At 35.2% G+C, this 22,066-nt stretch overlaps 1 protein-coding gene across 3 annotated transcripts; it reads left to right on the forward strand.

The window, feature by feature from the left end:
* The first annotated feature begins 4,860 nt into the window (after positions 1-4,860).
* On the forward strand, positions 4,861-12,046 carry LOC110800916 (cyclin-A2-2). 3 transcript variants are annotated; one of them, XM_022006240.2, is made up of 12 exons: positions 4,861-5,198; positions 6,713-7,042; positions 7,297-7,594; positions 8,319-8,449; positions 8,757-8,855; positions 9,652-9,785; positions 9,993-10,068; positions 10,357-10,433; positions 10,527-10,560; positions 10,809-10,958; positions 11,054-11,188; positions 11,610-12,046. In XM_022006240.2, exons 2-12 carry the CDS (start codon positions 6,755-6,757, stop codon positions 11,661-11,663), a joined length of 1,476 nt encoding a protein of 491 aa, XP_021861932.1. In that variant the 5' UTR covers positions 4,861-5,198; positions 6,713-6,754; the 3' UTR covers positions 11,664-12,046. The 3 variants fall into 3 exon arrangements, with proteins under 3 accessions (XP_021861932.1, XP_021861933.1, XP_056691185.1); XM_022006241.2 differs by having other exon boundaries at positions 4,862-5,198; positions 8,757-8,849; XM_056835207.1 differs by lacking the exon at positions 4,861-5,198 and adding an exon at positions 5,849-5,866.
* The last annotated feature ends 10,020 nt before the right edge of the window (positions 12,047-22,066 follow it).

The following is a 22,066-nucleotide window of genomic DNA, read 5'->3' on the forward strand; positions in this document are numbered from 1 at the left end:
TAAGCCCCACCACAACGCGCACGTGCCACGAACCGGCTAGATGGCGGCGGCGTGTAAGGGGATGCCTCCTTCTAGCCCACAACACAAGAGATAATATTTCAAACATTATAAAGCCTACTACACTATTTAAATAAAGGAAAACTTTTTTTCCCTTCAATGTGGAACAACCACATTTCCTTTAAATAGCTAGTAGAGCTGAAAATCAACACTTTACATTTCTACCAATATGGGACAAACCCATTTACACAAAATGATAGTTTTTAAACTCATACTTTGCATTTATATCCAACACATATTATACTAATGACATACATATACTATATGTCGAATTCTTGCAACTCAAACTCATAAGTTGAATTGAAAAATAAAATAAGTAAAAAGTAGCCATGCTATAGGCGGAATTTGTCACTTTTGGCTTGAAATGAACTGAATATTAACCAAAATTCCAGAGAGAAAGGAGTGAGTAAGTTTAATTTGTAAAAAGTCGATTGGAAAAAACTAGTTTGTTTTTGTAAAGAAATCAAGTGAAGAGAATAGGGCCCAATAGTTTATAGGTTCATCAAATCACAGATGCACAAAAAAGTACATTTAAGATTGTTTAGTTCACCGTAATTAACTTTAACAAGACCATAATTCATAATACAAAATTGCCTGACAATTAAATACATGCAGTGAACTAATTTGTTTTTGTAAAGAAATCAAGTGAAGAGAATATAGCCCAATAGTTTATAGGTTCATCAAATCACAAATGGACACAAAAATATATTCAGGATTGTTTAGTTCACCGTAATTAACTTTAACAAGACCATAACTCATAACACAAAATTGCCTAACAATTAACTACGTGTAGTGTAAGATGGTCAAACCCAGTGACATGTTAATTATTTCCTACCAACCTTACGTACCAATAGTATTTAACACATGCTGACGATTAAATACGTGTAAGATGATCTGATAGAAGACCAGATGATATGAAGTGTTATGCGAATCTACAAACATACATGAAATTCACTGCCTTCGATCTTAACGTCCTCTTAGAAGTATTTAGCTAGTCAAAAGAAATTGATATCACAAATTAGGATATAATCATACTAATTATTAGTTTGATTCAAATCAAATAAGGCACTAATGACCTCATTAAGCACATGGTATAAATCACACTCCATTTATGATACCGTTATAAACTAAGTTGTCCGAGTATAACGCAAGTCGTTCTTCACATATTTACATTTTATTTCATTCTTTTGCCAAAAACATAATAAAAAATTTGTTGAATTTTTATTTTGTCTGCATTTAAGATTAAATCAGGCAGAAAATGACCTATCATGAGCAAGTCTATGTCCATGTTTCTAATTTTCTAGTGCAATTCTTCTCTAAACAAATGTTTTTAACTCGACTATAATTTCTTATTTTTACGTGCGTGGTACCGTACTTTTCTTAATTTTCCAAAAAATTATCTAATTATTTTTAACATCATACAAAATTATTATTTCCAAAATTATGTTACATGTCAACAGATTGTTCTAAATACGGTAGTAATTTACTGAATATCACGTGTGATTGTTTACTTATCACTCTAAATCTTGAAGAAAAAGTCAATTTGTTACTAAAGATTCATTACCGTATGTAGCATATATTTACATTTACATTGGCCAATCAAAATTTCTTATAAATTTCATTTCTATTTCTTTAGATAATTACCTTTTATCTACCAATAATTATTGTTGTTTATTTAATTAATGATCAAATAACTTTCTTATATACTCCGTATATACTTGTACAAATTCTTGTAGACCGTCTGACGGTCCACTAATTGTTGTATCACATATTATATCACTAATCTCATACATATTTGTTATACTATTAACTTATTAAACATGATATGTTAGTTAAGTAAATACTTCGTATAAGACAAGTTGATAGAAGACCAATTATCATAGTTAATATTATTTGTTAAAAAGAATTGTTGAAGGGAGGGGGAAGTCTTTTTTTTTTTTTTTATGGTACCACTGGCATAACTAATTTCTTTATGTGTTACTTTTACATTAATATGTTTGTTCGAAAAAGTACAAAGGACGCAATGGCAAAAAGGTGTCAAAGAAAATTACAAATTAATTGTTTTTCTTAATTACTCAAACCCCCTTTCATCTATCTCTTTTACGCCTCACCCCAGCTTTCAGTGATAAGATCCCTCTATTCCAATACTTGCAACAGGTTGGTTAATATACTTGTCAAATTATTTGTTTAACTGTAATTATACGCAATTATATTCTAAAAATTTAAACAATTTTATTTGAATATGTACATTAAGATTAATCCTGCAACGAAGTATTACACAATAACATTTAATTTTTATATATTAGTAAAAAAATTCGGTCAAAGTTAATGTATAAATAGTGCAAAAATCAAACTGTTGAAAAGTATTCAGCAATAGACAGAGTAGTTAAGTACACTCAAACTGTTTTTAAAAGAATTAATCAAGGTCGGGAAAAGTTTTTTCTTTAATATTACGAAGAAAAATAGCCCCGTCAAACAGGAAAAGAAAAATGTCAAACAAGAAAGATAAAAAAACTCCTCATCATGAATCTCTTTTTATTTTTTATCCCATCCGTTATGAACTAATGATAAATGAACGTCGTTATAGTAATTTTTTTTATAAGAATTTGCTGGTTATTTTTAAAAATAGGAAAGCCTTTTTCTTATATTTCTTGCGTATGTTTAAAAATTGGTTGTTAAAATCGCGATTTAAACTGTACGCTTTTAAATTTTAATACTCCATCCGTTTTTAAATATTAGTCTTTTTTTGAATTTTTTATCCTTTTCATCTCTATACTTAGGTTATGTTTTAGGCTTCGTTCTATTGGACTTATTTTGACTTAATTTATATTATCTGAACTTATCTGAACTTATTTTATCTGAAATAAACTTATTTTGTCTGAAATAAACTTATTTGTGTGTGTAAATGTATGAGAAAAACTTATTTTTGCTGAACTTATATTATCTGAATTTATCTGAACTTATCTGAACTTATTTTGTCTGAAATAAGTCAAATTAAGTCGAACAGAACAAATCCTCGACTTATTTTGACTTATTTCAGACAAAATAAGTTCTGATAAGTTCAGGTAAGTTCAGGTAAGTTCAGATAAAGATGGTTGTGGGTCGGGCAGACCCGAAGCCCGACCCGACCCGGCACGAAAAAAGCACGGCCCGACACGAGCACGCAAAAAGCACGGCCCGGCACGGGCACGAAGTCGTGGGCCGTGGGCCGGGTCTGGGCCTTAATTTTTTGGAAAAAGCACGACAAGGCACGGCACGACTCGACCCGCCACGACAAAGCACGTTAAATTTAGTCAAATTAGCCTTAGGCACGACGGGCCGGCCCGACCCGGCACGAAAGCACGTGGGCTTGGGCCGGGCCTGGGCCTTGTTTTTAACTTTTCGGCACGACACGAAACAATGTGGGCCTGGTGTGGGCTCGACCTGGTTAGGCTCACGTCCCGTGGGCTTGGCACGAAGCCCGGCCCGGCCCACATCCATCTTTAAGTTCAGATAAGTTCAGTTTAGTTCCGATAAGTTCAATTTTGTTTAGGTAAGTTCAGCTAAGTTCAATTCAGCAAAAATAAGTTTTTTTCATACATTTCCACACACAATTAAGTTTATTTCAGACAAAATAATTTTTTTTTGATAACATAAGTTCTGACAAGTTCGGTTAAATTCATATAATATAAGTTAAGTCAAAATAAGTCCAACAGAACGGAGCCTTAAACGTAACATTTCCAAATACGTATATTAAAGAAATATAATAATTTGATATTGTTAAACTACACATTGAGATGAACAGAACAAGATCTACACATAAATATATTTTGAAATACGTATTGGAAAGAAATTAAAAGATTCCCTTCAATTGTAAATAGTGACAGGATTCCAAAAGGGACTCACAATCGAGAACAAAGGGATTATGGTTTTACGATTTGATATAGGATCCTACACGATTCTATACTTTTTCTTGACTAGCGAAATCCTCGTAAATTTGATCATGATGAGAAAGTTAGTAATAGATAAATATTGTTAATTATTGCTTATTTAGCTAGTAAACAACTATATATTTCAATTAATAAGTTTTTATAAGCAGTTTCAATGAAATTTGAGAATAAAATTTGATTATACTTGTTCGTAAAATCTTACTATTTTACGATTTGATTGTAAGAGTCCTTTATGATTCAAAGAAGAATCCCGATTTTGACAACCTTATTTGTTTCATTTGATTTTTTCACCGTCACCAAATTACGTCTTAAACCATTATTTCCTTCGATTTTGTACGCAAAGAAAAAAATGGTTCCCACTTAACTACATTCAATTTTTGGGATAAATTACTGAGAATCCAAGTTTTAAAAGTTTAACCCTATAAAAATGCAACGACTCAATCTTTTAGCGTCAGAGAGTGACTAAGAGAGCACTCCCATTTTAAGGGTGTGTTTCAAGGGTGGTGTTTGATAAAATATAATAAAGTTATAAATTAAATATATTGTTTTATTTTTGTATTTTACGATCTCAACCGCTATTTGTCCAAACATTATACTAGTTACCTGCAACTTTAACACCTCTATCAATAATTACGGAATACTATCCGTATCCACAACTCTAACAGTTACCCGCTACTCAAACAATAAAGTTAACCGCTACGGCTAATTTTGCCAAACATAACCTAATTCCAAGAATTAAATGCGTTTGTGTTTTCTTAAAAAAGTAGTGGTACAAAGGACAAATAACAAAACAAGAATAGCAAAAAAGTCTAAAGAAAAATAAACAAAAATAAATTGCTTTATACTCCAACCCCTCCCCTCTTCTCTTGTTTCATTGCTCTCTCTCTATCCCTTTCCTTTCCCCCTTCCCCACTGTCTGAATTTTGGAAGTTTAAACTGTGGCTCCTCCCGCTCTTCTCTCTCCTCCCCCTCTTCAACCTTCAACCCTTTTTATTATCAACCCACCCACTTTTTCCTCTCCCATTTCCTCTCTCCTCTCTCTCTCTCTCTCTTTTCCCCCCTCAAATCTTTTTGAATGATCCATTTCTTCAAAACCCTAATCATAATTTAATTTTTAATCTCTAATTTTTTTTTTCACCATTTCAAAATATTTCTTACTCTTCTGGGGTTTTCTTGAAGCTTCTGTACTGTGTGTCTCATTCTCCTATTTAAGTAAGATGACTTACTCAATCTGTGTTTTTTTTAATCTGGGTTTCTAATTTTATGATTGATTACCCACATTGTTGTTTTGTTGTACATTGGAGAAATGTTTTCCGGGTTTTCTCTGCAATTTCCGGAAATTTTGTGGCAGATCTATGTGTTTTATGGTGTTTTATTGAAAAATTTGTACACCCTTTCCTTCAATTTCATGGTTTTATCACCTGTTACTCTTTTTCCAGTGTTGTAATTTTCTGGATTTTCTGTTTTTTTTTTTTGAAAATTTCGTTTTTTTATTTGTGGGAATCGGAAGAACAAGCTGAATTTTGTTTCTTGTTCGTCCAATTATGAATTTTAAATTTGGGGTTGAGCTAATATTTCTAGTGTAGTTTGATTTTTATTTTCCCCCTTTTTCTTTTTTTCCAGTGAGTGATAATAGGGTTTTGAGGGTTTTAAGGTTCTAGTCAACTAATTTGGTTTTAGCACGTTTCCCAGATTTTGTTGTTTCTTTTACTTAGGTTTGAAATCTAATTTTCCATACATTTATATTTGAAAAAAATTTAAAATTAAAATTTCTCTGATGCTCAATGAAATCAACGGATCATCTAGTGAAACAATCAGTACATCTGATATCATCCGATTTCATGTGTTAAAGCTTCGGATTTCGACTTTGTGTGTCAATGGTTCGTTCTGTGGTACATTTGTATGTTCATATTGTTCATGTAATTACTCCATTGACTAACCAAAATACGCCTGTGCAAGACTGGAATTAATAGGACTTGTTTGTGCCTCTTGATATCCATTACTCTTAAAGTGGTAGTTACTCAACTCACATCTTAGCCATAGGTTTGACTGATAGTCTAGGGAAATGGACATACGTGAGAAATAAAACAAGGTAATGAGTTTTGATCAAGGACCATCCACTTTTTCAATGGATGTTACCTTGGAGGAAAAATTTGAATGCAAGGATTCACATATATGGACTATGTTGTATGGTTCTCTTGAATTAAAAGAGGGTTGAATTGTTGATTCATCACATTTTTCCGAACTTTGTTGGATGGAGAAGGGGTGAAGGCGGGGTGAGAGGTCGAGGGTAGAGGTTGACTTGTTAGATACATGGTTAGGTTTTTTTTTACTGCCTGCTGTTCTGTGATTGAAATCCTGAAAACATTGTGAGAACTAAGAACCTTGTCAATCATACTGAGAGGGAAGCAAGGCTTCTAACTGATCTTAGTTTCGAGACACTAAGGCCACCGAGATGAGAGAGGGTTGTGAAACTTACCGAACTTAGCTTAGAATCAGGCACTATGTGATTTTAAGCACACATTTCAAATGTTGTTGTCCAATATTGTGTTGTGATCACTTCTACATTTTCGAGCCTTTTCTGATTATATGTTGATATCTTCTATTGGAATATATGTTAAATTCTGAATCCTTCTTTTCACCCTGTATATTTGGCACTCTACCTTACAAGCATTTGTGAATTGTGGCATAGGTTTCTGATTGGGTTAGAGGTTTAATGTGTGCAGAATTTGAGACTGAGGCATACAGTGCTCTTCTACTAGGTTGATATGAACAAGGAAAATTTAACCTCGGCCAAAGTAGAAGAGCCTACTCTTCGTGTTACAAGAGCAAGGGCTAAAGCTCTTGGTACATCAGGGAAGTCGATACAGAAACCTCCATTGCCCGAACAGAGTAGAGCTCTTAGACCAAACTCTAAGAGATTAGCATCGGATGAAAACAATTCGACAGCTCCAGCTTCCAGTCTTCAGAAAAAGAGAAGAACCACACTTACAGATGTTACCAATGTACTTTGTGACAAATCATATGCTCGCTGCTTCAATGCAGGAAAATTTCAGGTAAGAATACATGATTTCTTTCTAACTGATTAGGCTATGATATATTAGTAAAATTTCAAATGTATTCATGGCTTCTAATTGAGATTACATGTAAAATTCGCACTATATAAGTTATATTCCAGCTAAGATTAGTAGAAGCTACTAAACAAATTCATATTTCCAATATCTCTTCTGGGTACAGTGATTCAAAAGAACATTACCTCTGTATTGTCTGTAGTTCTTTCTGAAGTTTCTCCTCTTTTTTCAAATACCAGAAAACTAAGCCCGAGAAGAAGGGTCCCATCAGAAAGAGTGCTAAGGTCAACCCAACTGTTTCAGAAACAAATCAACATGATCATGATGACACAAATGACAAAATTGCTGAAGATATATCGAAGTTGACAGTAGCACCCTTAGAAGTTGTTCCACTAGCGAAGAAAACAATAGCTGGTGATAGTTCAAATTTGAATGGCGAACGTCATAAGCGCACAAAACTGGATAATAGCTTCCCAGTTAATTTTACTCCTAGTGAAACAAGAGAGAGACATGTGCTTTCTCAGACGCTTCCGAAAGGTTCGTATTTGGTTACCTTTTTTCAAGAACCATTTGTGATCATTAGGGTGTAGATGTGTATTATTCTTTCGCATATACAGTACAACTAGCAGAAGAAAAAAATATCTGTTTATTAGGCTTCAGTGGTCCTGTAGCAATTGCCAGCAAAGCCGAACTCCAAGTAAACATGTTGAACATGACTTAGTATTGACTCCAAGTAAAAGTAGTAGTGTTAAACGTTTCTCTCCACCAATATATGGATTCTTTGGTTTGAACCATTAATGTTACAAGCAGACAAAGAGTGCAAATTTCCGGATTGTGAATTCTTGGAACGATCATGGGCAACACGAGGAAGTGCATTCTTCTATGTTTCCTGTAGTACATTATCTGAAGTGCAAACAGTTATTGATAACTGCAGGCACTATAATTGTAGTCTGTATTTCCTTGATTTTTGTTGCATTATACACGGTACATAGCGTAAGTCTTATGAACATTATTTCATTGTTGGATATTGAAACCGTGTAATCTATGGGAATTTTAGTAGTCAGAAGGTGGGGTAGTGATGTTAGCTTAATAATTGAAATGTTAACACCGTCTCACTGAAGATATATTAGTATAAGAATAAGAACATAAAGCATGCAGATTCCATATGAGGCATACTACTACTCGTACTATGTAATTGACTTCCATAATTTAACTTTCACAATCTGTGTAGAAAGCCTGACATTTATGGTTTCTGACACAGAGGACAAGCTTGACGACATACCTGGAACTTCAAAGCATCAAACAGTAATAGATATTGATTGGAACCAAAAGGATCCTCTTATGTGCAGCCTCTATGTTTCAGATATATATGAGAACAAACGTGTTACAGAGGTATGTTTGCATCTGTACCAATAAAGCTAGCGTTTGAAGTATCATGTTTTTACTATAACATTGAAGGCGGATAGAAGAAAAATAATAAAAAAAAATTCTCCCTCAGATATGGCCAGTCTCTTTTAGGTTCTGGAATTGCTGTTGAGTAGTTGTAGTCATGTCATTGTGGTGTATCTATGCTAGCTATGGATTCTTCTATTCATTTGTTGAAAATCAGATTCTTGTCTTACTTACTATAAGGTGGTCTGGCAGATTTGCTTTCCAATAAAATGTTTCTTAATCATGTTATGTTTTTGCCTCCCTGCAGCTTAATCAAAGGCTTTGCGTCGACTACATGGAACAGGTGCAGCATGATATCAGTCCAAGCATGAGAGGAATTCTCATTGATTGGCTTGTGGAGGTTAGTGTATGTGACTACAAACTTGAAAACCTATTTTCAGTGAATATCAAAATATGAACTTGATTAGGTTAAAATATATTATTGTGACTATAAAAGACAATTGTGAAGCGTCATGTGAGAGTTACAACACTTACAACTATCACTTGCATACCATCAAAACATGCCTGAAATTATCGACTTCTGTTTTGACTAATAGTCTATGCATTTTATTGTCTTTGTAACTGTGAATCTAGAAAATTAATTTTATCATTTAGCAGATGATGCTTAAGAGTCTTGTGGAGTTGTGGGGCAATCCAGGGGTTAAGTAGAGGTTTTCCTACGAGTTTGAGTCTTTGGCTGATTTTAAATCCACAATCACTACACCACTGTGTAATGTCCCTTTTTTTCTTTTATGTTCCTAAGCGTTAATTGATGTACAACTTTCCTGTGGAGTGCATTGTCTCATTTTGCCTACTTTGCCTCTCATTTGGTTGCAGTATAGCATTTGATATCTACCTATTATAATCAACTACACTTGGTTATTATTTCCATAATGATTTTTTAGCACATCATTTTTGTGTCTTTCTTAATCCTTGCATTTTCAGAGAAATGCGTGTAGGGGAAGATTGTTTTTTACTCATAAGTCACTAATATTGATTTAACTAGTATATTACTATAATATATTCGCTTAATACAAGACCTTGAAAAAAGACCGCCATTAACTTTGTATTTTAAATTATGGAGGATAACATTAAATTTTGCAACTTTAGATTTTCCCATGCACACCTTAATTTGGTAGTCTTTTGTTTGTGATTTATCTCAGGTCTCTGAAGAGTACAAATTGGTTCCTGACACACTTTACCTGACTGTGAGTCTCATTGATCGTTATCTTTCTGGAATTTACATTGAAAAGCAAAAACTGCAGCTTCTGGGAGTAACCTGCATGCTGATTGCCTCGTAAGTGGTTCTTCGTGTCTGGCTGTCTGGTGAAGGATTATATCCACCACTTCTAAGATTATGATAAACAATTAGTACTATTTTTATCCAGATTTAGCTATCTTATTAGTTCTTCATATTCCACTATAATAGCAAGTTAGCAACAACTACACTGTTCATTTTTTAGTTCGTTAACTAATGAGGTCATTCTTAATAATTGATTCGCAGGAAGTATGAAGAAATGAGTGCCCCACAAGTCGAAGACTTTTGCTACATCACAGCTAACACTTATGCTAGAGAAGAGGTAGTCTTTCTCTCCTTGACACGTAGACCTTTTTAGATTTTTTACTATTCTATTTCTTGCCGTTAAGCTCATTTCTGATGTTTTTAATGTCTGAATTCCAATTATTACTGATAATTTGTTTGTTTAGGCATTGAATCCTTACTAGCGCTATTTTGATTAATTCAGTATTGCGATAATCATCTTTATAAACTGTTTCACTCTTTCACACTGTACCTTTCCTTTACATGTGAACATATGTTTATGTTTCTTCCCGATTATCAAGGTTTTTAAGTGAAGTTTGATCTATAGGTATTGAATATGGAGAGGAAAGTTCTGAACTCACTCTGCTTTCAACTATCTGTTCCCACCATAAAAACATTTTTGAGGTTTGTATAACATCCTAACAACCTGGCTTTGTAATCATGTTATGTTGACCTTCTTTAAAACAAGTTATTAATTATAATTTCTTCTTCCCACAGGAGGTATATCCATGCAGCTCAAGCTACTTACAAGGTACATTTTAAATTCTGATCATAGCAGTAATTTATCCAAGGAAGTATATAGGACTGCTATTCAAGGCAGTATTTGACTATTTGTGACTGCAAGTCAAATTTAGTTAATTGGATGATATTGCCTTGACTAAAGTTGATGACATGGCAGCAGTGAATATTGCTTTAGAAAGATCATCACCCTTTATCATTAGTACTAAGTGCAAGCCAGTCTGAAACTAAAACTTGCAAAATTCATTTTCGAAATTGCAGGATCGCTTGGTTGACTTAGAGTACTTGGCAAATTATCTAGCAGAACTGACTCTTGTAGAGTTCAGCTTTCTCAGATTCCTCCCTTCACTTATTGCTGCTTCTGCAGTATTTCTTGCCAGATGGACGCTTGATCAATCTGATTATCCATGGGTCAGTATAATTTTCTCTACCTTTGTGTTTCTGTTTTGATTGCTAAACAAATTTCCCTGCTAACTTGCTGTTTAACTGTGCATTATCTGTTGCAGAATCCGACTTTAGAGCACTATACTTGCTATAAGGCTGCAGAGCTCAGAGTTACAGTAACTGCCATGCAAGATTTGCAATTAAATACAATTAATTGCACACTGAACGCAATTCGGGAGAAGTACAGGCATGAAAAGGTAATCCGCATGACCAAATCTTTTGACTAGTTTCACTGCTTGAATACTTTACTGTTGGTGCAAATGCTTCGGTTCGGCCTGGTTTGGGACAATCTAAATTTCTGGGTTTCAAGTGCATTTTTGTACCTTTTCATTAAGGTTAGGTCCTTTTTTCTAGGGTTAGGTCAGGTTGAGCTGTTAAATTAGGTGCAATTTTGTGTATTTTTTAGGGTCAGCTTTGGGTCTGCTAAGCTCAATTATTAGGGGTTTGGAACTTAAAATGCATATTTTTACCTGACAGTCTTCATGGGTCCAGTGCTCCTCAATTTGGTTCGAATGGTCCTTTTTTTAAACGGTCTACATGTGAAAAGATGTTGGATTCTAGCATTTTCAATACAGTTTTGATGTATATGTTCTAACAGCAAAATATTGATGGTTGCAGTACAATTGTGTAGCAAATATGTCATCTCCTGAATCAGTTCAGTCTCTTTTCTGAAGTCCAAAATGTAGCGGTGGTCGAATCTTGTACAAGCCGAGTTAAAGATAATTATTGGTTGACGTCCGAGACTGGCTGATCCTTCTAACCACAGCCATCTTCACAGTAGTCTCCTCTCTCTCCCCCTCTTCATGTTAAAATTCTTTAATTTTTGTTGTAACGCCCATTGTCGTTAAAATTTAGTTCTGGCTCTCTCAGAACTATTGCACCTAAGGCATTAACTTACATATTTGGAAATGCCCTTACCGGAGCTGCTTTTTTTTTTTTTTTTTTTCTAGGTTTCAGGAGCACCCAAGATTTGCTAGGGTTGCTATAAATGTGAACATCTGTAACTAAACCTGAAATTAGTATATTCTAAAATAAATCTTCATTTTTCCAGTAAACTTGATGGGAACTGTTTTCAGTAAGTTCACTCCACTGCTTGAACTGAATGTGTTCCTCTTTGCACTGAAAGGGACCATCAAGGTTCATACTCGAAGGTTAGTGTTGCGTATCAGATATAGCTAGTCGACCAGGTGTGCCTTGGATAAGTTATGCAAGCGCAAGTCCGAAATTAGGGGAAAATAGCTATGAGCTATTAGCATTGGTTAAGTTTTTCAGGCAAAAAATTACAGTTAATGTTGATTGCTGAACGACTCCTTGACAGTTGACAATAATCATACATACTACTCCGTACCATTTTCAGTTTATATTCCTCACCTAATCTCATCATCCTAATCTAATTCATCAACCATATATTACAATAAAGAGTACTCCTCTGATAGGAAGGAAGGAAGGCTATCCTTTGAATTATTCCTATTTCTGGCTGGTTGGTTTAAAATAACCCCTGTGGCCTGTGGCCTGTGGCCTGTTCTATGGCTGATTTGCTAAAATTAACCCCTATGTGTTGTTTTCTAATAATATCAATGACGAATGTCTTTCCTAAAATAGTCTCAAGTCTCAACTACAATGATGTTTACTTGTTTCTCTATTAATAATTTACACCTATCTAGAATACTTCCACGTCCCAATTATTCATATACTTGGTGTACTACTTACAAACTATTTTCCAATGTTTAGAGAGTTTGAGACACAAGGACCAAAATTATTTAAGGAGTTACTCGTCAGATTATAGAACGTAGTAATAAACCTCGTCACAAAAGTAGCATATGTGACTATTTGATGACTATTATTTCTCTTACAAATTAATTTAAAGAGTACATGTGACTTTTATTTCTGGACGAAGAGAGTTTTTGATAAATCGTAAATGCAGTATAATTAATTGTATTTTTCTCTTTTGTTGACCATTGCTCCCTCATCGCAAAATCTTCCCTCCTTACAATTTTGATCCACTAAAATCTTCTCTCAGTTTTTGGTATCCATACTTTTATCCATCTTTGTCATGACTTTTGCCTCCTCAATTCACTACCATTGCAACTTCATGATCCCACTTTGTTCTCTACGATTTTCTTTTGCTTTTTATGATGGCCCATTTTGTTACTATAAAAAATAAAATTTATTATTATTTGCTTTGTGAATAGAAAAACAACGCAATCATAAGAATGATGATACTCCATTCATTTATCAATTGAGACAAAATCTACACTCTTTTATCTTCAAAATCCGTGATGACCAATTATTTTGTTACCAACAGCTGCTAATGCGACTCATGTCCTATGAAAGACGTCATCTATCTCTTCATTGGTTCTTAAATGTTTGGTATGAGGTATGGGTTTAAAATGGGCAAAACCCATATCTTGTATTTTTCTAAACACATATCTCAAATCTATAAGGTATGAGGTTTAGAAACCCAAGGAGAGAGATGGGTATGACTCAGAGGAAGTACAAGCGCATATCAGATATGTATGGGCAAATGCATATCAGAACAAAAGACAAAATAGGAAAAAGGACAAAAAAGAAATTAAATGGTACTTTTTTTAAACATGAATGGTACTTCTTTTTTTCTCTTTTATCTATTTGTCTTTTAGTTGATATGTGTGTTTCCACACATATCTGATATGCGAAAAAACAACCTCGTATGACTCATACCAAACCTTTATGTATCAAATAAAAGAAAAATATGCATTTTCGGATATAACCAAACATATGGTATTATGAATTAAGTTCCATATCCATACCACCATGGTTTCATTCCTAATTCCAAACCTATACTACTACGTTAATTCAACGCCCCCTTAGTGGGTTTCATATTCATCTTCCTGTTTTTTTTTCTTATGCCTGATTTCCCGTCGTTGATCATCAATATTTTTGATTTTGTATTAGTAAAATTATACAAAATTAATATTCTTAAATCACTCATTATGACGAATCAAATTAAATATTACATAATTTTTTTTTTTATATATTTTGGGAATAAATAAATTAGTAGATTCTCTTAAATTCTAAATACTTGTAAATTTTTAAATATAAAGAACATTAAGAAACGAATGAAGTATATTGATTGATGTCTATGATTAAGCAACTTCATATATGAACGTGTATATATTCTTAACTTTATATTATCGTCTCTTACCACATGGTTATACCTTTTACTATATGAATGGTAACAAACGAAATAAAATATATTCAGAAGTGGAAAAACTTTACCAAGAACATTAATTAGACTTCCCTCTCAAAATCACATTTGAATTTGTTACCTTACAATGTTCACTTTAACTACCTTATCCAATGGGCCATTGAATCAGTTCATGAATTGTTATACCATATTAGTTTTTTTTAAGTCTTTTTGTTTAAATTTATTTAATCTCATTGGAACTTTTAATTTTTAATCAGTGGGGTGATATCAGTGACCCGGTATACAGTGTGTAAAATATTGGTCTGACCCACCTAAACCTCATATCTACTCTATAATAGATCTATTATAGTCATACTTAGTGAATCTCATAGGGGAATGACAATAGGTTTTTCCCTCCGTTTCTAGATACTCGTAACATACTAACACATACATCTTTCGTTCGTTTATGAATAATTGCAACAATTCTTTACCGTTTTTCTCTTAATTAACCTCACTTGTATGAGGATGATACACCGCCGATCACCAGCGGGTATTTTGCCCATACCCAGGGGTAAAATAGTATTTTTGCATAATATGTTGAAAAGTCAAACAAAGTACTAAAGTATCAACAACAATGATAATATCTCTTTATTTTGTGCTGTAAAAAAAATGATAATATCTTAATACGACAATGACAATATTTATACAAACAATGAAAGTATATATGACAACACTTGTACCCATTTATTTAAGTGGTCCTCTTACTTTTTATATTTCAGTTTTTTGGGTGGTTATGACAAATTTTAATACAACAGTGATAGTATTTATACAACATTGACAATCTTATACAAAGTTGACAATCTATAGTAAGTCAACAACACTTTTACCCATTTAATTAAGTGTGACCCATCATTTTCCAATTTCGTTTCTTTTACTATTTTTTTGGGTGGGTATGGGCACAAATATCCGCCGGTAACCACCGGTTTATCACACCCCCACTTGTATAGTTGCACCAATTTATTTTAATATTTTTATTTTATTTTATGGAAAGGGTGTACCCAGCTCTTTACTATTCCCTCCGTTCTTGAATGTTAGTCATCTTTCCTTTTTAATTTTTTTTATTAGTCCCTTTCGATTTTTTTTATTTGTCCAACATTTATCCCCATTATACCCGTATAAATATCTAAAAGACCCACTTTTTTCACTCTCAAGTAAATTTTTATCCCCATTAGACCCCTTAATTGTTTATCTCTCATATCTACATGAATTTCATGTGACAATTGTACTTTTATTGGGTTATCTTATATCCCAAAAATGACTAACATTCAAGAATATATGGACAAAAGGTCTTGTGCGCACAAGGTGTACAATAAATTTATTGTACACCAAGATAACTTTTAACCAGTTTTTTATAACTTTAACATAGTTTTAATTAACTTTTATATTATTATAAAAAAGTTGATAGATAAAACCTTTTAAAGGGTTAAATGATTAATTTTATACATTATTAGTGATTTTGAAGAAATAAAATGAAAACTTTAATCATTAAAAAATACATAACTTGTACATACATAAGGGTAACTTTTAAGCATTTTGAATTAACTTTTACTTTGATGTACAATATTTATTGTACACCACTTATAAATAAGAATTTGTAATATATGGAGTATTTCGTTCTACCACAAACAATTTAAATATCCTATTAACTCCACTAGTAAATTAGTACTGCACATTTTTTTTAAACTACGCATAAACACACTTATTTTGACTATTCAGCAAAAGAAGGGAGTATAAAGGAGACTGATAATAAACACTTTCATAGATATATTAAAAATTAAACAAAACAGTTTTAATGTTGTCCAAGAAACAGTGAAAAAAGTAATGGGTTTTACCTAAAAGAAAGCAAAGATAGGAGAATGGTGGATTTTTCAAAAAGAAGAAAAGTAAAAAGAATAGTTTATCGAACTCAATTATTCAAAAGGACGCCTGTGATTTCTTAAAAACGCCTGCGTTTAGTGTAAGAAAATACGATTTTACCCTTTTAATATTCACTCCGCGCGTAGATCTTGTGCGCGGCGGTCGTGTCGCCGACGCAATAGTTGTGCCCGACAACCGTGTTGCCGGCGCAATGGCTGTGCGCGACATTGTGAAAGGCCAATCCAGGAGCCCAAGAGCTTACACCCATACCAGCAAAGCGAGAGATGCCGGTCACATCCAAACATGCTTCTTTACCTCGGTACCAATTAAAAAGTAAAAGGTCCGCAGGCCTAAGATCCTTCCTAACCTCTAAAAGGAAGCACATGAGAGCCTCCTTTCGCATCACGATCCCAACTTTGGAGCAATATAAAAAAGAATATTGCGCACCAAATTATTCATGAACTTAACACCCACTTCACTAGAGTAGTGGACATCATGATCTCCCCATTGGTCCACCCTGGGAGTATTGCAACTCGGGCAGAGACTTCCCTCAGTGATCAGAGGTATAATGAGCCTATCGCACAACAGAGCAGAACTGACGATTGTTCATCGTCAACCTCGATCCATCAACAGGGATGGTGAGCAGAAAATCTTGTGCGTGCGGGGCACATATACAACTAATAACAACATGTACCTAACAATGAGGTATTTATCAATGACAACAAAGTAACACTTTGTTAGGGTTTTGTGAGGGGGTCGAAAAAGCACGAGGCTAATGCGTGACCTCGTCCCTCGTGGGCGTGACGTTTCTTTTTGTCAAATCAAGTGTAATTGGATTTCCTGTGAGTTTACACCCAATTGACTAGTAATATAGGAGTCGCCATTCAGTTTTTAACGACAATGAGAAAAACTGACAAAACCCGGTTATCGTGACATAAAGGGAGTGCAATTATGTTTTACCACGACGGCCATAGGTTCCCTTGTGATCCCTGGTGTGGGGATCGCTCAACGTACACCCGCAGGGTAGAGATTGAGGGTTCGGGGGACTGTAACTACGGAGAGGAGTAGTCGCTCTTCGATAACTCCAGAGGCAGGATATCCTTACTAGCTCAGCATAAATAATTGAAGGGACATGCGTTAACTATTAAACTAATCTGAATTGATTTTAACAGTATGCAACACATAATACTAGATCGATCGTGATTATCTTGTTTAGATTGATTTAAGGGACCTAGCATGATAGTTCAATTGTCCCAGATATTACCTTTGTTAGGCGTGATAGAACAATCAGATTAATAGTTTAACAATTTTATAAAAGGGTGATGAAAGTGATTAAATCATGCGAAGGGACACATTACGACGCACCCTTGAGAGGTGCGTCATGGTTCTCAGAAAACTAACCACTTTGGCTTTGCTATTTCTCCTTTTATTTAACGAATCTCAAGTTTATGGGCTTAATTCTTCAGCTACAAGGGACATGATACGTTCTGTTTGATTTTTGGATCGATTGCGACAGAACGCAGGATTAATTTCGCAGCGTGAGGCTTAGGCATAGGGGTTGGAGTCAATACTCAGAATATGAATTGTGTGTTGTGTGTTCTTTTCACGTAGAATTTGGGGCTGTATTTATAGGGAAGAGTTCGTGGAAAGATAGAATTTTAGAGCTCTAATCCAAGAAGAATTAGGAGAGAATACGTACCCAGGTAATTTCAGCGCCCAGAGCCAGGCGTTGAAAATAGGGCCTGGGCCGTATTTCCTTGTTAGATTTGGACTCGTGGAATACGGAGTCTTTGAGACTTATCCGAGTCTTTTAGTGCGTATTAACTTTATGACGGAATGCGTCTGGGCCCGTTACGAACTCTAGGCTCGTTAGGATTTTAATTAATACGTAACTCTTATTTTCGAATTATACTAAGAATAGGATTCCTCTTGCAAATTCTATCTCTTTTAGGATTTATGTTGGAGTGCAACACCTAATTCTGACAGGTTTCTATCTTTTATGTCTTGCCACTTTTAGCAACTACCCGTTACGGCAGTTACTATTTTTAGCAGGTTTCTATAAATAGCAGGTTGGGTGAAATGAAAAGGGTGATCGAGATTCGCTATTTTATAGGAGATGCGTTGCCAAGTGGAGATTTTATGTTCTCATCATCGAACCTTCCCTTTCGGGAATGGGGACAAAAGTAGGTGTCTACAGTTAGCCCCCACTTTGACTGAGTCTCGGGATGAGATGATGGTCAAAGTACTGGACGGAGTGCGTCACACAAGCCATAGTGTACGTGACTTGTTTTGCGAGGGTCTCACGAGCCCCCGAGTGATAACATTTGACTTAAGGGTCATCACTTGAAGTGTAGACATATCCCTCACGTGTCATTGGGATTTGTCAACTGGTAGTATAGAAACTCCCACACTTTGTCATTGGAAGTATCTAAAGATGTGTAGAAACTCCCTCACTTTGTCATTGGAAGTATCTAAAGATGTGTAGAAACTCCCTCACTTTGTCATTGGAAGTAGCTACAGATGTTTTCGAAATCAAAGCTATAAAGTGTAATTGGGCTTGGCCAAGCCCAATCACGAGGTAAAAATGTTTTTAAAAGATTCTCATTTTCAGGGTTAGCTAAACGAGAAAACCCCCTTGTTTTTATGGCACGTAAAACGAAGGAAAATCCAACACATCGCTCTTTTTTGGAAAAACGGAAAACCAATCCTTTAATTTTTGGAAAAAGGGAAAACCAGTCCTTTAATTTTTGGAAAAAGGGAAAACCAGAAAAAGTTATCGCTGCAGCGACTAAGGACCTGCGCGGTTAGTGGCGCAGACCCCGCCGGCTAAAGATGGCAAACCTGTCCGCTAATGGTGGACACCCCGTCCGATAGAAGTGGACGAATCTGTTTTGAAGTTTGTTTGTTTTTTTTTTGAAAATAAGGACCTACGCGGTTTGTGACGTAGACCCCACCGGCTAAAGATGGCGAGCCTGTTCGCTAAGGGTGGAAACCCCGTCCGATAGAAGTGGACGAATCTGTTTTGAAGTTTGTTTGTTTTTTTTGAAAATAAGGACCTACGCGGTTTGTGACGTAGACCCCGCCGGCTAAAGATGGCGAGCCTATTTTTTTGTTTTGTTTTGAAGATTCTATTTTCTTTTCATTTTCGAAAACTGAGGACCTGCACGGTTAGTGACGCAGACCCCGCCCGCTGAAGGTGGGCGAGCCCTGTACGCTAAGGGTGGACGCCCCGCTCGCTGGAGGTGAGCGAACCTGAATTCGTCTTTTCGATTTGGGATTCGCGTGCCGCGATCTTGCCCGATTAAGGTGGGAAAGTCCTTATTTCATTTGTTCTTGGGATTTCTTTTGAGAATTTCTTTTTATTCATTTTTGTAGGAGCGAATTCTTCCGAGGTATGCTCGGATTTAGTTGCAACCTGAATGTGGGTTGACAATGTGTTTAGATGAACCATAGTCTCGTGGTCATCACCTTTTCATGGTTTTGAGCTAGTCTTTTCGGCTCAATTTTGCCACTACCTGGGTCCTTGATTAGGGGACTATGTATAAGTATCAACGACGACCTTTGTCTTGAGGTCGTAAACCGGTTTTATTTTTTGAGACATCCAAACACGGGACTTCGTACAGCGTAGCCTGGGAATATTGTTTTTAACTTTGCATAATATATTTTCTTTCGAGCCCCCAAGCATTCGTGCTTGACGGTCATTTCTTGTCAAAGAGGTTCCTTGGGGATACACATTTTGAAGGAAATAATGCCCTTGGTCCAAGTATGCATTCAATGATAAGTCTAATAAATGCGGTTCAGTATTAATTAACAAGTTAATAATTCAGTGAGATCAAGTGAGCTGAATGCCTAGCTAGAGGCCGCTTCAGTTCAAGTGGAATTAATGATATTAATCCACAGCTTACTCTTGACTGAACCCGTAGGGTCACACAAATAGTACGTAAACGGATCAAGTATTTAATGGCATTAAATACTCCAACTATGGATATTCGGAATCGACGGATCTTGGTTTCAGTGGGAGCTGAGATCGTCACAGGCAAGAAATGAATACTCCGGAAACGATGATATTGCCGGAAACGGAAATATGGATCGTATCGGAAATATAAATATTATCCAAGTCGTAGATATTGCCGGAAACGGAAACATGGTACGTATCGGAAAATATTATCGGAAATAGAAATATTGCCGGAATCGGAAATATTGCCGGAAACGGAAATATTGTCTGAATCGGAAATATTATCGGAATCGGAAAATAATTCCTGAAACGGAAATATTAAATATTTGTTCGAAACGGAAATTAATTCCGGAATCGAAAATATTAAATATTGTTCGTATCGTAAATAAATTCCGGAATCGAGAATTTAATCGGAAGCGTATCGTACGAATAAGCATCGGACGAGGCCTGCCGGACGAGGGCCCAGCACGAAGCCAGGCCATCGCCCAGCAAGCCAAGCGCGCCACACGAACAGCCAAGGCCACGCCAGGCCCAGCGCAAGGCCAGGCCCAGCAGGCCGTGGCAGCGCGCACAGCGCGCGCAGCGCGCGCAGCTGCGAGCAGTGGGCTGCGAGCATTGCTGCAGCTCGCGTGGGCTTGTAGCTCGCGTGGGCCGTGCGGCCGTGTGGGCTGTGCGCGGGCATGGCCTGCACGCTTGCGGGTCATGCTCGCGTAAGTGTTTGTGTTCGCATACGAAACCTAAAACGTGCAGAATTCGTTTAATGATTAAATTCCTAATTCTATTTGATAAATTAATTAAATAAGAGTTTTATTATAATTCTAATTTAATTAATTCGTATCCTAATAGGATTCCAATTCTCTTTCCATACCCCTATAAATATGTGGCCTGGGTTCACAATTTATAACGAGTTATTCAAGTATTCAAAGTGAGTTTTTGAGAGAAAAATTCAGTCACACATCTTGCTCAAAAGTGCCGAAAATTTATAGTACCTTAGGGGCGATTCTAGTTGGTCAATCTTAAGGCGGATCCGGACGTGCTGTGGACTATCTACGGAGGGACGACACTTGGAGTCCTAAAAGACTTGTTCTTGTTTGGTTCGGGCGCAGCTAGGGAAGGCACGCAACAAAGAGTATGCATCTAAACTATGCTAAATGATTATGTGTAAATAATATGTATTCCTGGCTTAATGGTTGTTTCCGCATGATTTATGAATTCTCATATGTATCATAACCTAACAGTGGTATCACGAGCCTCTTATTATTTTCATAATCTAAATTGCATGAACATGGTTAAATATTACAAATTTGCAAGAATTAAAAGGGGTGATTAATTTTCGTAATTGTTAATTAATTGCAAATTGCGTTTATTTAATTATACGTACGCAGTTTTTCGGCAGTTTCTTCGTTACTCATCCAAATCGAGTGATTTTTGTGTCAATTCCGCATGTAAAAGGCATTCTAAAATTTTGACAAAAATAGTGTTTTTCTGCCGAACCCAGAATTCTCAAATTCGAAGCCTAACTATGACTTTTCGAAGGTTTTAGTTTTTCGAATGCAAAATTTCGTAAATTTAAGATGTTAAATTAAATATTTGCGATTCTTGTTGATAAATCTTGAATTTTTGATTGACCTACTGTATATGTTTAACAAGTTTGAATGCCTAGCCTTGTTAATTATGCAATCTAATTTGTAATTATGATTAATTAGTTGAAAATTAGAATAATTTAGAATTAATTTGATTTTCATAATTAATTATAATTTAATTAGAAACCTATGATTAAAAACCACCATAAAAATTGTAAATTTATGATAAATTTTAAATTTTTATGACCTAGGCTTGAATCCATGATAATCGGAAATCAATTGAATAATAAATTTTTGATTTTTCGCCCTAAAATTATGAAATTAATATTAATTTATTAATTTGTCATTAATTTTAAATATAAATTTTAAATTTTTATGCGATTCGTTCATATAACTTGCACGCACAAAGCAATGGACGCTTCGTTCATATAACTTGCGATTCGTTCATATAACT

The sequence above is a fragment of the Spinacia oleracea genome, chromosome 1 (assembly GCF_020520425.1).
Source record: "Spinacia oleracea cultivar Varoflay chromosome 1, BTI_SOV_V1, whole genome shotgun sequence".
Lineage (NCBI taxonomy): Eukaryota > Viridiplantae > Streptophyta > Magnoliopsida > Caryophyllales > Amaranthaceae > Spinacia > Spinacia oleracea.